A 15,923-nucleotide genomic window follows, 5' to 3' on the forward strand; every position below is an offset into this window, starting at 1 on the left:
CAGAACAGCTGGATTCCATAATATTTGCATAATAGGTTGAGCAGCATGCCTCAGCTCATTCTTGGGTTTTTTTTTCCAAAATGGACTTCTTTGTGCATTTGTCTTAGTGTGTATGCACAAATACAACTTAGGGAATTAGATTTATGAGGCTTGAAAAAGTTATGAGCCTTAAGAGCTACTTTGGGTGTGTATCCATTTTTTTAAACTTGGGCCTGATTTGAAGAGTAAAAGAAGAAGAATTAGGTTTTATACCCTGTTTTTCTTGACCTTTAAGGAATCTCAAAGTGGCTTACAATTGCCTTTCCTTTTCCCAACATAACCATGTGAGGTGGGTAGGTAGGGCTGAGACAGTTCTGACAGAATTGTGACTAACTCAAGGACACCCAGCAGGTGTCATGTGGAGGAGTGGGGAAACACACCTGGTGAACCAGATTAGAGACACCCATTCATGTGTCTCTAATCCAGTTCTCTATATTCTAGTCTGCCCCTGTTAACCACTGTGCCACATTGACTTTCACACAGAAATCAGAATTCTCTGTGGCTTACAAATCTGCATTTATTGTCACTGTTGGCTTTTAGTCACCTATTTGCCACATGTTGACAAGGAAGGCTGCCTTGCCCCAAAAGAGGTAAACAGGTGAGAAGGCGGGAATAAAACAGGGATGTCTCCTCTGGATGAACATGGGAGCATTCCTACACTTGAGTTCCTGCTTTCAGTTGTTGGCACTTGTGTCTTTATCCAGTCTTGACTTTTCTTGGTCCCCTATTATTACTCCATTTTTAGCTTTTTAATGGGTTGCCAACCTCCAGAGTGCAGCTGGAGCTCTCCCACTTGACAACCAATCTCCAGGTGACAGAGATCAGTTCAACTTTGCAAGGTGGCCTCTATGGCCTTAACCCTATTAAGGTCCCACCCTGCCTGAAACCCTTCCCTCCTCAGGTTCCACCCTCCAAATCTCCAGGCAGTTACCCAGAGTTGACAACCCTATTTATATATAATTGCATTTTACAAGATGTCGGTTAAAGGATAGTGTTGGATAAAGAATCACTTAAAAGAAACAAAAGTAGAAGCGTGTTCAATTCAGTTATGTGAGCTTAAGCAATTTCAGCAGAAGCTGAGAATTAATTGGTTATTTGCCAATAACTTCATGGAAGAGATAGATTTTCAGAAGATAGTTAAAGGGAAGGGAGTAGCAGAATCATAAAGGAGTTTTGAGGGGGAGTTCTAAGTATATGACTTGATGGGGACCAGAGGGCAGAGCTGTTCTGGGAGACCTGAAGGAGATAGAGAATAATGGAGCAGGGGAAACAAAAGCCATGGACAAGGAAGTATCAGTATAGCAGACCAGGGAGAAATAATGCGTGCAAAGGTGAAGGTTTTGAAGGTGAGGATAAACCTTTTCTGATGTATCCAGCAGAGCAAAGTAGAGGAAACTCGTCTAGGGATTAAAGGAAAGGCATTTTATGGTCCAAGTGACACGAACGAACGATTTTTGGAGGCAAAAGATGAAGTGGCTGAGGTGTGACAACTGCAAGCCAGAGCAGAGCCGGGTGTAGTGGTCAAAATGAGAGATAACTGAAAAAATGAACCATTGTTTACACCAAGGGAGTGGTGATGAATACTGCCTTTTTCATAGAGTTGTAGGCACAAGCAATATGATATGGTGACAGAGTGAAAATACTGTACAAAAGAAAGAGCAAGAGAGCAATCAGAGAGAAAGAGAAAGCATTCTATGTGAACGATGGTATGGATGGCAAGGTTATTACTACACGCAACTGGACCAGCATATGGAACTGTGTTGAATTTTCGAAAGAAAGGCTGCCAGGGGGAGGGAAGGAGGGAAAACTGAAGATAGGGGTGGAGGTGAATGTAGGTTGGCTGGTGGGTGGTAAGGAGAGAAAGAGTCAAGAAAAGGACAGTGTTCGAGGGTTTTCCAGAGAAGAGTAAAAGGAAGTAATGGGGACGGGGCAAATGAGAGCTCCCCCTCCCCCCGCCACAAATCCTTGCAAGTAACCCAGTTTGTTTATTCACTTGAAAGGAAGACTAGTTTACATTCCCATAACAAGTTCCAATTATGGACAATAATCCAATTTTTTTGGGACCCAACCTGTCTTTTAGAGGACCATCTAATTAAGGTTGTCAAGCTCCAGGTAGAGCGTGGAGATCTCCAGAAATTATCACTGATCTCCAGCCTCCAGTTCCACTGGTGAAGACAGCTGCTTGGAGGGTGGCTGTGGCATTCACCTCTGTTGAGGCCCCTCCCCTCCCTAAACCTCCCTCTCTCCAGGCTCTACGACGCATCTCCAGGAATTTCCTAGCCCAGAGTTAACAACCCTATCAGGCTCCTCTTCCATTCGGGTAAAGAGGGTTTTGTTCTTCCATTCTTTTCCCCCTGTTCTAAGTGCCACATGTGGGGAAATAACAGCTAGATAAATAACTGGTTCAGAGAAATATAGGCCTCTTCAGACCAAGTCAGGCTGCTGCAACTTTGATTGCAGTATCTTCTCACTGGAAGGGAATTGCTGATTTTAAAGTGCCTGGAATTAGCCTGGAGTTTCTCAGATAAAAAAGATGATCAGTCAGGATTTACAGCCAAAGGATCTGGCCATGGGCCTATCTAGAAATTCTCTCTTAAAGTGCCATGGAGTGTGGCTAACATGAAGAATGCTGCTGAAAGTGAGTGAGCCGGTACCTTGGCCGGGAGAAGGAATACAACGCCAACACTAGGCCTGGTAGTGTAGCTTTCAGAAAAGGTATTTGTTCATTTCATGACTCAACTCATGTATTGGGTCCAATGGAGCGGAAATGGTTTGTCTCCCTGCAGATGGCAAAGAGATTTACTGCCGAAGGAAAAAAACATTTGCACAGGGAGACTTTGAAAAAGAAACTCTCTCCTCTCCTTGTGTTTGGCTCATTTGTCTTTAACTTTTGTTGTTAAGTGAATGTTTTATACTGAGATCCAGTTTTTTTAAGTATAGTATTTACTACGTGAATAGGTCACATTATGTTCCCCTTGGCATTATGGAAATGTGAGCGTACAGAGAAATAATGGTCTCTAAAAGTGTCCCTTTCTCGCAGTTGATTATTCCCTTTCCTCTTCAATTTGTAACAGTTTTTATTTCTACTAATTTTCCAAAACCAGGGCAATGATGGGGCACTAAATGGTCAAATATGTATATAAACGCTGACATTACTACATCAGCATTTCTGTTCTGGGAGACCTGAAAGAGATAGAGAATAATCGATCTCATCTATCTATCTATCTATCTATCTATCTATCTATCTATCTATCTATCTATCTATCTATCTATCTATCTATCTATCTATCTATCTATCTATCTATCTATCTATCTATCTATCTATCTATCTATCTATCTATCTATCTATCTATCTATCTATCTATCTATCTACCTACCTACCTACCTACCTACCTACCTACCTACCTACCTACCTACCTACCTACCTACCTACCTACCTACTGAGATAGGGAATAATCTATCTCCAAGGAGGAAAATCACCCAAATACTGGCTTAAGCCGTCTCTTCATGAGGGGCTTTCTCTGTTTTGGGACACCTGTTTTATCACTATGGTGGTAGGGAGTGAGGGGTGGCATGCAAGGGAGAAGAGGGAGGGGGAGGGGGAGGGCCCCCGACATCTGGACATGGCCCACCCACCTTAGCAGAGGGAGGGGAGGGAGGGGAGAGGTGGCATGCAAGGGAAGGGAAGGGAGGGAGGGGTAGCAAGGGAGGGAGGGGGAGGGCCCCAGCATCTGGACATGGCCCACCCACCCTACCAGAGGGAGGGGAGGGGTGGCATGCAAGGGAGAGAGGAGGAGGGGGCCCGGCATCTGCACATGGCCTACCCACCCTAGCAGAGAGGGGGGAGGGGTGGCATGCAAGGGAAGGGGAGGGAGTGAGGGGTAGCATTCAAGGGAGGGAGGGAGTGGGAGTGGTATATAGGTGCCCGGAGGTTTTTTTCATTCTCATTTTTGTGATGTGGCAAATGCATTCCACCCAGGACCTGTCAGAATGTCAGAATGGCAAGTGGTATACCATACCACTAACCCATTTTCAGTTCCTGTCCCAGGAAGGACAAGGAGAGTGATCCATCTTATCCTCAACCTTCTCCTCTCTAGCTTCCTTCCAGTGTTTACAAAGTTACTTTATGCTGCTTCTTTGTAACACACTGTGAACTGGTTTCACCTGCCTCCGGCATCTCTCTATTATGTTGTCATTTTCTAACTCATTGTTGTCTTAGGTCAGAGAAAAACTAGCTTTCTCAAGGCTGTGTTGTCCCTGTAGGGGAGGGGCTGTGGTTCAGCAGTAGACCATCTGTTTGGCATGCAGGAGGTCTCATGCAGGAGATCAGATGGTGGGTGATGTGAAATACCTCTTCTTAAAACCACTGCAAGTCCTTGAGGGACCAGGGCTCTGATTCAGCATAAAGCAGCTTTGTGTGTTCATTTTTCATGCGTCCATGCTCTCACTTGTGTGGAGACTGAGACCCGCCTGATGTTTTCCCTCAGAGGTTTTGCTGGATGTGCTGCTTTGTTCTGTCTGGTTAGTTCCATCTTTGCACAGCCCAGTTTGTGAATAAGCATTTCTGAGCAGGGAGGTATCCTGTGAACTGTAAGATAGGCACTAGAATTTATTGTTTATTCGTGTAAAATAAATTTAAAAATTAATACATTAAAAAAAACTAGTCAGGAAGCAACTGAAACACATGAGCATTTTCCTCTGAGCATTTCTTGCAGATATGCTCTTTTGTGTTACGTCCTGTCCTACAGCTCAATCCAGGCAGTGGAGGTGGCAGGGACAGCACTACTCCTGTGATGCCCTTCTGCCTCCAGAGGGTTTTCTGGAGGCATGGGGAGGGAGACAGCAGCAAAAACTCTCACTGCCTCCAGAAAGCCCTCAATTGGGACCAGTGGCTTCAACGCAACTGACTGCAAATTTGGGAACACCCTGGCCTGCCCCATCCCCATGTTGGCATCCTTTTCAAATGGCTGTGCTGCTCCACCATAGCCGGGACTTTGGGCTTTTGCAGCAGCAGGGCTGAAGGGCACCTGCCTGTGTATCTGGCCCTCCACCAGCACCTTTGCCCTTTGCACCAGCAGGCTGGGTACCTGTGCCGGCTCCATAGGTAAGTCCATTCCCCCCTCTGGGCTGCTCCCCAGTTTCCTGATTCCAGCCATGCCGAAAGTAGAAGTAATGAACTAAAAAGTGTATTTTAAGAATGAGTTGGTGGCTCACAGATGCTGAATTTCTCTTCATTTCTTGACAACCTTTCATACAAAATGGGTCTTTTCATTTTATAATAAAATCTAGATAAGCCTTTTTATCTACCACACTTAAAGTTCCATCTTAAGCAGGGTTGTACCCCTCTAAGTCTGTTGAAGCCAATGGAGCCAGAAGGGTATAACTGTACTTCGCTAGACACTGTAAATGATATCTTGACCCCTTCCCCAAATAGACACCTTCCTTTTTGCTATGGTGATTTCCGCACAGGAGATGTTTTAAAAAGCATTTTGGGGAAGAAGTTCACACAGCTCTCTCCCCCTAAACGTCTTCAGAACATTTTGTTTCTCTCAATCTGAGTTTTTAAAAAATCACTAAATAAGCAATCTTTTCCCTTCAATGTGGGTTGAAGAGCAGCAGTGTGAAGAAGGAGCAGCAGTGGCGTAGGAGGTTAAGAGCTCGTATATCTAATCTGGAGGAACCGGGTTTGATTCCCAGCTCTGCCGCCTGAGCTGTGGAGGTTTATCTGGGGAATTCAGATTAGCCTGTTCACTCCCACACACGCCAGCTGGGTGACCTTGGGTTAGTCACAGCTTCTCAGAGCTCTCTCAGCCCCACCTACCTCGCAGGGTGTTTGTTGTGAGGGGGGAAGGGCAAGGAGATTGTAAGCCCCTTTGAGTCTCCTGCAGGAGAGAAAGGGGGGATATAAATCCAAACTCTTTAACTCTTCTTCTTCTTTTTGAGCAAACAGAAGTAGGCAGGAATTGCTTTATTTCTCCTGCTCAAGCCTCTTTCACTTCCGATGTTCGTGCTCGCCATTTTGTGTGCTGCAGCAGAGACTCTGTAAATATTCCCCATGGAGGTTTCCTCTGCTTGCAGCTCATCTGCACACGATTTCTGTGTAAAAATATTCTATGCCTGTCGTTTTTTGTTGTTTTGAGGGTTATGTCTGTGAAGCTACAACATCATGATTAGAGAAGTTGCAAAATACGCGTATTTGTGTCCTCGCATCTAGACAGACATTCCCCTCAAAAAAAAGGAAAAAAGAAAAAACAACACATGCACAGGATCAATAGGCAAAACAAACTTTATTCATCTTGGAAATCACGCACAGATGAGCAGCAAGCGGAGGAAACCTTCATGGGAAACCTTCACCAAATAGTGGAGGCAGGAGAATCTCTACAGCAGCACACAAAATGGCAGGTGCAACTTTGAAATTGTCCAGAGTCCTGTTGGCCAGCAGGTGGTGGAAAAGAAGTGTTTTGGCTGGCAGCGCTTGTGTTCTCCACACTCTGGGAACACAAAAAGCCCAAACAGATACTTTTTTTAGATATCTGCAGGGCATTTTATTTCCGGAAAGGACCCATGCGGATGCCAATGACATAAGCAAATGTTTCTCTCATGCAGACCCTCCCACCATCACGGAATCCAAGGGCAACGAATCTGCTACAGGACGACAAGTTTCACTCAAGTGTGCTGCCTCTGCTGTGCCTACGCCTGATTTTGAGTGGTACAGAGATGACACAAGGTAATTATACTTATCATCTTTTTTCAGCTGCCTTTGATGTCTAATAAAACCCCCTGAGCCCCTTGTTCTCTCTTTTTAAAAATATCACCATCCTGCAGCTTATGCTAAAAAAAAATGCTTGCGTTCACTGTCCCAGTTTAGTTTCGTTCACAAATGTGGTGGTCATAGATTCTGCCCCTCCTTTGATGAGGGCTTCCCATTTTTGTCAATGATACTGATTTTTCAAAAGCAAATTCACACCCCCTTATTGGGGCTTATTGTCAAGAGATTTTCTTTATCTTTGTTTGGGTCATGTAGAACTGAGCATTGGTCCAATCAAAACATTTTGGGTCTACTGTTTGCTCAGTGAAGCTCTTCTTCTATGGAAAAGTAGAACAGATTACTGTAAGAATCCAAGGACCAGTTCTTTGATGAATGAATACAGGAATGCTCTATTTGTATGCAAAAATGTGGGTTGTGGCTCAGTGCTACAGCATCTGCTTCGCATGCAGAAGGTTCTAGGTTCAATCCACAACATCACAGGTTTGTGAAATACCTCTACCTGATACCCTGGAGAGCCACTTCCAGGCAAACAAGATAATATATAGGTGGGGTGCTGTGTGGTTTCCGGGCTGTATGGCTGTGTTCTAGCAGCATTCTCTCCTGACGTTTCGTCTGCATCTGTGGCTGGCATCTTCAGAGCAGCTGATAGTAGAAAAGGAAAGCAAGTGGAGTATATATACCTGTGAGTAACAAAGAAGATAGCAAGGCCAATACGTGAGGGCATCTGAACAGAAGTAGCCTGGCATGTGAGTAACAATGAAGTATGTAGCATGTGAGTAACAATAAAGATAGCAAGGTCAATGTTACTCACATGCTACATACTTCATTGTTACTCACATGCCAGGCTACTTCTATTCAGATGCCCGCACATATTGACCTTGCTATCTTCATTGTTACTCACAGGTATATATACACCACTTGCTTTCCTTTCCTACTATCAGATCCTCTGAAGATGCCAGCCACAGATGCAGGTGAAACGTCAGAATGCTGCTAGAACACGGCCATACAGCCTGGAAACCACACAGCACCCCAGTGATTCCGGCCATGAAAACCTTCGACAATACAAGATAATATATACTTTGGTAGAACTGTGGCCTGGCCTCAGAATAAGGCAGCTTCATGTATTCATGTGAGAGAATTAGCCTTTCTTTCATCTTTTGGTTTTTCCTGCGACTCCTGCCCTCTGGTTTACTTTCTGCAACAGAATCAGAGTTTTGTGATGTATGAGGGAAGAAATGTATAAAGGCAAATGAGTGGGTCATAGAAGTGTTCAGTGCCTTGCTTCTGCCTACCACTTCTCTGTAGCCCTGCTTTGCAACAGAAACACACTGAAGAGGCAGAATGTATAGATCCGTACAAGATATGTCCAACCTCAGGGGTGAGCTTTGATTCAAATAGAAAGGGTCATAAGCAGGCATCCAGGCTGAACTTCACTCAAGTACATCCCCGTGCAAGAAACATATTGACTCCAAGGTGAAGCTTGCCCCCCCCCCCACTTTTTTATTTCATGTTTGCCTTCATCACAGCTTCTATTATCTCCATTCTAATTTAATCATAATGCTTATTATTTGTGAAGCTCCTGAACAAGCTCAGCACTATGCAAAATGCATCAAATGAAAAGGTCCTGCCTGATGGGCTTACAATCCAATTTAGATAACAAAGTACCAGAAATAAAAATTTTAAAAAAGCTAAATAATAATGTTTACTATTATGAACAAAGTCTCTTGTTTTCCCCTTTTCTTTGTCATTTTTATTATGATCATATTTTTCTTATTTCCTCTACCTCTTCGATTCCTGCCATCCTGCCATCTCTTGTCAATCTGCCTTCAAATCTGTGTTTTCCCATCTTTCTCTACTACTGGAAAAAGTGAGTCATTTCATGTTGTCATGTATCTGTCAATTATTTTTCTTGGTTCCTCAGGATAAATAATGCCAATGGTCTGGAGATCAGAAGCACAGGGAGCCAGTCCTACCTGACGGTGGCCAATGTTACTGAAGAACATTATGGCAACTACACTTGCGTGGCTACCAACAAATTGGGAATCACAAATGCTAGCATAATTCTTTACAGTAAGTATGACAAGCCACAAGGAACACAGTAAGTCAGTTCACAGAAACATTTGCAATGACTTAAGGATATCCTTGAGGTGGTTAGGATCTGGCACTTGGTGACTACAAGACATCATTACACGAGACACACGCACGCTTATACTTCCAAACCTAAAGTGAAACAGAAGAAAGTGTTTTGCTCGGCCGTTGCTCTTCAAAGAAGTAGGGATTCAAGACGATGGGGAAATTGTCAGTATCTTAAAGCGGAATGTTGATACTGAAACTGTCTGTGACAGCCAAAACATTAAAGTGGGGATTGGATATCTTGGTGTGGTGTAGCTTTGAAAAATGTTAAGAAAGAATGAAAAGTTTAGGCAAAGGCAGGAAGGGGCAAAGAGAGGAGAAAAGAGAAAGAACTGAGACCCAAATCAGAATGACTAAAAAGGTTTGTGAGGATTTGAAAAGACGTAGTGTGTGGCAGGGGAAAGAGATAGTGCTAAATATAACTCATATGGGAAAGACAGGAAGCCTGTGCTAACTACAGCTGATTGTATTTTTCTCCACAAAAATGACTGTGTAGGAAATGCGGTCCTTTATTTCCTTTAGGGAACTTCTGTTCCAACCTTTTGGCATGCAACTCTCAAGGCAGTTTACGGTGTTTGAAGTGGCCCTCTGTCTAGCTTTGCATCATTGAATATTTTTTTAAAATCTGTTCAGCTCCATAGAAGGATAATGAATAGTCTTAAATCTAAGTGTTAATTTGTTCTACATTAAGGCCTGCTAGATCATAAGACAGTGATAGCGAACCTTTTTGAGACCGAGTGCCCAAATTGCAACCCAAACCCCACTTATTTATCCCAAAGTGCCAACCTGGCAATTTAGCCTGAATGTTGAGGTTTTAGTTTAGAAAAAAACCGGTTGGCTCCCTCTTCCTCCGCCCCACCTGCTAGAGCAGGGGCCAGCCTGCTCTAGCCTCCAGCAAGTCCCACATGCACCGCTCTGTGCCTCTCAAGCATCTCTGCCTCCTCTGCACCACCCGCCCCCCTCGGGCAGCAACCACCCGGAGCACAGGCACCAGGCCCGCCAGCCAAGTCCTCCCTGCTCACCGCAGTGTGTGCACATCGTGCTCAGTGCCCCAAGCCAGCCTAGATATGTGTGTGTGGGGGGGTGATTTTCCGCCCCCACATAACAAACTCTGTGGGCGCATGCCCACAGAGAGGGCTCCGAGTGCCAGCTCTGGCACCCGTGCCATAGGTTCACCATCACTGTCATAAAAGATCAGACTGAAAACTCCAACAAATGGCATAGTATCTCCTTAGATTCAAGTTCATACCTTTCAAGTTAACTTCTGGGAGAAATAACGTGGCTGAGAAACCAGCCAGAAATTTTCCATTTGCTAGATTTTGCAGGCTTTTTTGTTTTCTGAAAACACCCTTCTCTTCATTCTTTGACTGAACTGACTTTGATAAGTAATTATCATGGTTCCTTAACTAAACAGCACCTTTTAAAAACAAGAATTTCTACGCCTCCCCATTGCACCTTCAGACCAGATCTTTATATACAAGGTTTTCTTCTCTATTAAAAAAAAAAATGAATGTTAGAGCAATCTATGATTTCTCTTGGGAATTATATACAGGGAATGTTTCTTTTCCTAGCAATAGTTTCTTTATAAGGTCTTTACTGAAATGAAATATCCCAGAGGTCAAATTTAGCAGCACTTATCGTTTGAATGAGTCCACTAGCCAGTGCCTCTGATGATCTTAGAAGCTACAGCAAGTAAAGAACATGAAACTCATAAATGACTAGGAGATGGATGGATGTTGTCAATATAGTTGTACAAGTGGATGAGCTGAATTAAGAACCTTGAGAGGAATAAGCCCAATTTTATACGGAAAACCAAGTGCACATATGAGGATGCCCAAGGGATAAAGAGACATATATGGGGATCTATTTGTATTTTGTGGTAGCATGAGAGAGTCTTCAGTGCCACTTAGGCTCATTCCGCACATGCAGAATAATGCACTTTCAAACTGCTTTCAGTGTTCTTTGAAGCTATGCGGAATAGCAAAATCCACTTGCAAACAGTTGTGAAAGTGGTTTGAAAACGCATTATTTTGCGTGTGCGGAAAGGGCCTTTGTGTTCCATTTTACTTTTTGAAAAAAATCTAGATTTTAGCGAGGATGTAATTGTTTCACTGTAGCTTGACCATTTCTGGATTTTTTAAAGTGTTTCCTATTCCATTGTTCCTCTTATCACCGCGCAAACTATGTTGTAAAGGTGAGGGAATTTTAAATGTGACAGGGGTGCGGGAAATTGTCACAGGCTGTTGAACTGCAAATCAAACTGCTTGGAATGTGCATGGATGTAGTGCACTGGGACCTGTAGAGATTGCTGCCCTAGAGCTGTCCTATGAAATCCTGCTGTACTCATAATAATGCCCAAGACTCATAATAATATGCAAGATTCAGAGTCTATAAAAGCTGTTCAACTGAAAGCAACTTGGGTGCTAATTGATGCGAGCAGGAAACCAAGTGCCTTGTGGTTACTTTTCTTTGCATAGGTTTAAAGTTTATTTAGCCATTTAAATATTTTTGTACTCTGCTTTGCTCTCACCTTTATGTGACTTACCCTTCTTTCCTTCTATCTTTCCTAACCTTCTTTCCTTCCACCAACCCCAGACTCCAAATACCTGCAAAAAGGGGAGGGGCAGATGCTCGGCCCAGGTCTTATTTAGCACATTGGGAAATAGTTCTACTCTTCTCTCCCTACATCTCCATTCTCTGTAATTAAGGATACACCCAGGGTCCCAATACTGGGCCAGTTAGAACATTTCCCACTGGGAAAAATGCAAAAATATCTACTTTAGACATAGTGACACTGAAAAGGAAGCACAAGGGGTTTGATTTCCTGCTCATCTCATGCCAACGCAATATGCTTAGCCACGCTAAAAATAAAAATATGAAGAAGTCTTTTATTTTTCGTTAACACCAACATTCAATTAACTAATGTACATAATGGGAATATTTGAGAAAACTAAAGCGGCAGCCCCTTATGATTATAGATGAACACTTCTCAACTTTCAGATGAGGTGGAAAGACTGAGCAGATTATCCACATAGTCCATGGAGACCAAAATAAACTCACCATTCCTATGGTAAAGAACTCTGTAATTGGAAATCTGGTAGTCTATAATTGGCCATCATTAGCTTTAGAAAAAAAGCATAAAGAAGAGCATGAAACACCCATCTAAGCCTACTTGGCTTCACATCCAAGAACAGACCAGAGCAAGAGATACAAAACACACCCCGTTCAAGTGGTTTTCTTTGCTGGAATCAAAGGAATTCCAGGGGGAAAAATGTTATGCTTTTAATAGAGAACAAATTTGTTCAAAGCTATCCTCCTCTTTGAGAGGCATGAGTGTCAGTGCCGGAAGGTTCCGCGGTGGTTGAAAAATGATAGTGGCTGAGATTGAAACTGCAGAATAGGGACAAAATGAAATGTTTGTGGCTTTGGCCATAGCAAGTAAAGAAAAGAGACAGAAGGAAGAAACAGGGTTTATTAGGTCCTGCAAATTGGTTGAAAATACAGTTTAGGAAAGGAGCAAAACAAGTGACCAGTGACCCCAGATGTGTTGTGAAAAGGGCAGAGGTAGGCCTTAATAGGCCATGACACTAAGACCAAAGACACTTTGATACATAAGCAGCCAGGCCTGAGGTAGATGAAAGTGTCTTTCCATTTGATACATAAGCAGCTAGGCCTGAGGTAGATGAAAGTGTCTGTCCTCAACTGAGATTTTCCATAATTCTACTCACATATCTTCTAGGTATCTTTTTGGGACAAGAGGATTCTCATCCCCAGAAATATGAAAACTGAGCTTTAGCAGTAGAGTGAAAAAAAGGCACTGTATGAAGCAGCTTAGGAGTAATAAATCCATGCTGCCCAGGAGGTGGACAGTGTTCTGAAATAGATCAGAAATACCCAAATGCTATCATCACTACAGAAACATAGTGATCACCCCATCAGAGACAGCTTCTCTAAATACAACATGAAAGAAAAAAAATTGCTTTAGATAGATTTCTGTCACCTTGTAAAGCACAGACCGCCGATATGTGTGGCTAATATATATAATCCTTTCAATTGTTTGATGATCAGTAGTTAATCGATCAAATTTTGTTCTCTTTAGGTAGCAATGAATAGAAATCTGGGGGGCAATCAGAAAAAAACCAGAGTATTTTCACTGAATCTCAAAACCATGCAACCAATTGTGTGAGTGTGTGGGGGGGGGGGGGGCGAGGAATGTGTTCTCACTTAGATGGCAAGGGCTTGAAACAGATTCAGGCGTTGGGACCAGTTTCACGGATAGCTTGGAAGTAAGCTAACCATACAAACTGGCTGAACCAACAAGATCCTGCTTTAGTTTATGGCTTAAGTATCCTGGAGGGCAAGAAGAAGCCTGTTCCTGGGCTTCATCTGGTCAGATTGATTGAGTTCTGATGTACTATGTACAGTTAGGCAATTATCTGTTTTAGTAGCTGGAATGTAGGCTGCCAGCCTGGTGCTTCTTCATCACTAAATTGCCTCTTTGTGGATTCACTGCTTCAGTTGCTCCCACCAGGTGTAACTGGTAGTCCAGGATATGGCACTGGCTACCCTGGACAGGGTAGGTCCCTTGACTGAGGTCCCAGGATGCAGGGGCTCTGGGTCTGGAAGAAGTCCTCAGTCTGGAGGAGGCCCAGTGGTGACAGGTGCCCATGAGCCTCCTGGTTGTCTCTCACAAGGGTTCCTGGTTCTCCCTGGTCATCATCTGAGGTATCTGCTCCTTAGTTCAGCTCAGAGGGGCAGGCATGCATGAAAGTTTGAAGGGGGATTAGCAAGTGTAAATTTCACAAATCCCTTCTATGGGACTGAAAAAGTAAATGGAGAATACAAGAGTTTTGGGAATAAAAAAAATCCTGAGAGTGGATGCAAAAGATTTCTGTCCATTCTTTTCTTTTTCTAAAGACTTATATCACACAGCTAAATGCTTTCTGATAAGGTACATAATCCTACAATGTTATGTCTGTAAGTAAAATTTGAAACAAGCAAGAAATCCAGGGCAGCCTTTATAATTTGTTTCCTTTGAAGAAGACAATATTGTGGAAATTTGGGATAGTTTTATAGCCTCTTCTGCCTCTCAGCTTGGTTAGCTATTTTGTGTTCCCCATGATCTCTGATTGCTAAAATGTCCTTTCTTTTCTGAGGTGAAAGTTGACAGTTATGGTTTAATTAGTGTGCTTTTTATTATAGCTAAAGCAATTGCTTGTTAATGTTTTCCTTTATTTTTCATGACCATAATTTTGAAAGAGCACAATGGCTAAAATAAAAAAGAAGTTAAGGAGTAATGGCTTTGGCTGCAAAAAGAAAAGGAAAAATGTATAATGCTGCATTATAATCTTTCACAAAACATAGTGAACAAATGATGGCTATTCCACATTAGCCTTGTTTGATTTTAAATGAAACTGTTTTAAGGTAGTGATCTTCAGCCCATAAGATACTCTCCCTGTCAGCTTGCAATCTCCTCTAGAGCCACCATTTTGGGATGCCTTTGGGAAGAACCTGCTGCTAGTGCACCTGAGTAGAGAGCAAGGATGCTATTCAGAGAGGAAGCAGAATTTTTTTTAAAAAAGCCTCGTTGTCCATTTAGTCATGATTAGTTTTGATTAGTTTTGATTTTTCCTTAATCAGAGAGAAAACAGCAAGATGGAGAGGTGAGATCAGACCATGGTGAAGATGATTTCCTCCATAGCTCTGATCCTTATTTTTTGCCTCACTTCAGTTTACCTCTTGGATTTGGCTTCTGTTCCTTGCCCTGGGCTCATCTGCTTCCAGTCCTGGCCTTGACACTAACTTCCCTCTTCCTGTCACATGGCTTCCTGTTGCATGCTTGCAGATCAGTAGGTCCTCGTGCTCAGTGGCTTCTGGTCTGGAAAAATTAAATACCACTGTTTTAAGATCTCTTTCAAAAATCTTTATTGACCACAAATGCCATAAATAAACAAACAAACAACCAGTATGTATGAAATCAAAGTCCTGGTGCATGCTGTTTAAATTGTCTACACAGCAGCTTCCATTACTTGGCAAGTCACTCATATGAAATAGACCATCGAGTGCACTGAGCAACATTCTCTGTGCTACCACATGTGGAGAAAGGCCATTGTTTCTTACCATCCAGCTTCAACCTTCAGTGATAGGGAGAAAATTCCTGAGTTCTCATACTGCATAGTGCCCTTGTAGAGACAGAGGCCACGGGGAATAATTTAAAGAAGATTTTGCTTGGAAACAGTTGTAACATGGGGACTTGTTAAAGGGATCACCAATGGAATGGGGCCCGTTAGGAACCCAGACCACCTGGTGGCTCGCCCACCCTTTCTATCATTCCATGGCTACTTAAAGCAAGCTTTCACACAAGAGCATATAGTGCATCGTAAGACTTTGAGTAAATGGAGACAGGGTTGAGTTAATAGGGCAGAAATGGGGTGGAATAAAAAGGGTGTTACACAGCAAGTAGGGGGCAGGTACTGCAGTTTCATACAAAGCAATGTGGTAATGAGGCCAGAATGCTTTAGTGTAACTGCTTGCAAAGAAGTGCCTCACCAGCTGTGCGAGAGAAAGGTATAATGGGCTTAAGTTATTTAAGCGCACTAAATAACAAGGAGGTTCTGTCACTGCAGCTGACTGTTTTCTTGGAACAATAGGCCCCCATTGCTTTATAAAAACTGAGTTCTACGTTAGCTGTGGATTATCCATGCAAGAAGACAATATCTGCTAGTACCTGCTGTGACTTCGAACACTCCCATTAAGGCAGTTAGAGCAAGGAGATCTGTCATTAGGCACCGGGATGTACTTGACCTGCTGCATCCTGATTGGTTTGCAGGGTTTCCAACAAGTGAGGTTATAAAAGCATGGAGTCCTCTGAGTTAAGGAGTGTAGCGCTGTTGGTGGCTAAAGATGTGTGTAAGCAAATAATGATTGACTGATGCCCTGAAATATTTGCCAAGAAATGTTTTCACCTGTGATGAGCATCATG

General features: G+C 43.0%; 1 protein-coding gene across 2 annotated transcripts in view; it reads left to right on the forward strand.

Moving 5' to 3' along the window:
- LOC125430856 (limbic system associated membrane protein) overlaps nucleotides 1-15,923 on the forward strand; it is a 576,886-nt gene that overhangs the window by 520,391 nt on the left and 40,572 nt on the right. For both annotated transcript variants that reach the window (XM_048493154.1, XM_048493155.1), the window contains exons 5-6: nucleotides 6,646-6,766; nucleotides 8,730-8,878. In XM_048493154.1, coding sequence (XP_048349111.1) covers nucleotides 6,646-6,766; nucleotides 8,730-8,878 — 270 coding nt within the window. The remainder of the gene's footprint in view (nucleotides 1-6,645; nucleotides 6,767-8,729; nucleotides 8,879-15,923) is intronic.

Source organism: Sphaerodactylus townsendi, linkage group LG04 (assembly GCF_021028975.2).
Source record: "Sphaerodactylus townsendi isolate TG3544 linkage group LG04, MPM_Stown_v2.3, whole genome shotgun sequence".
NCBI lineage: Eukaryota > Metazoa > Chordata > Lepidosauria > Squamata > Sphaerodactylidae > Sphaerodactylus > Sphaerodactylus townsendi.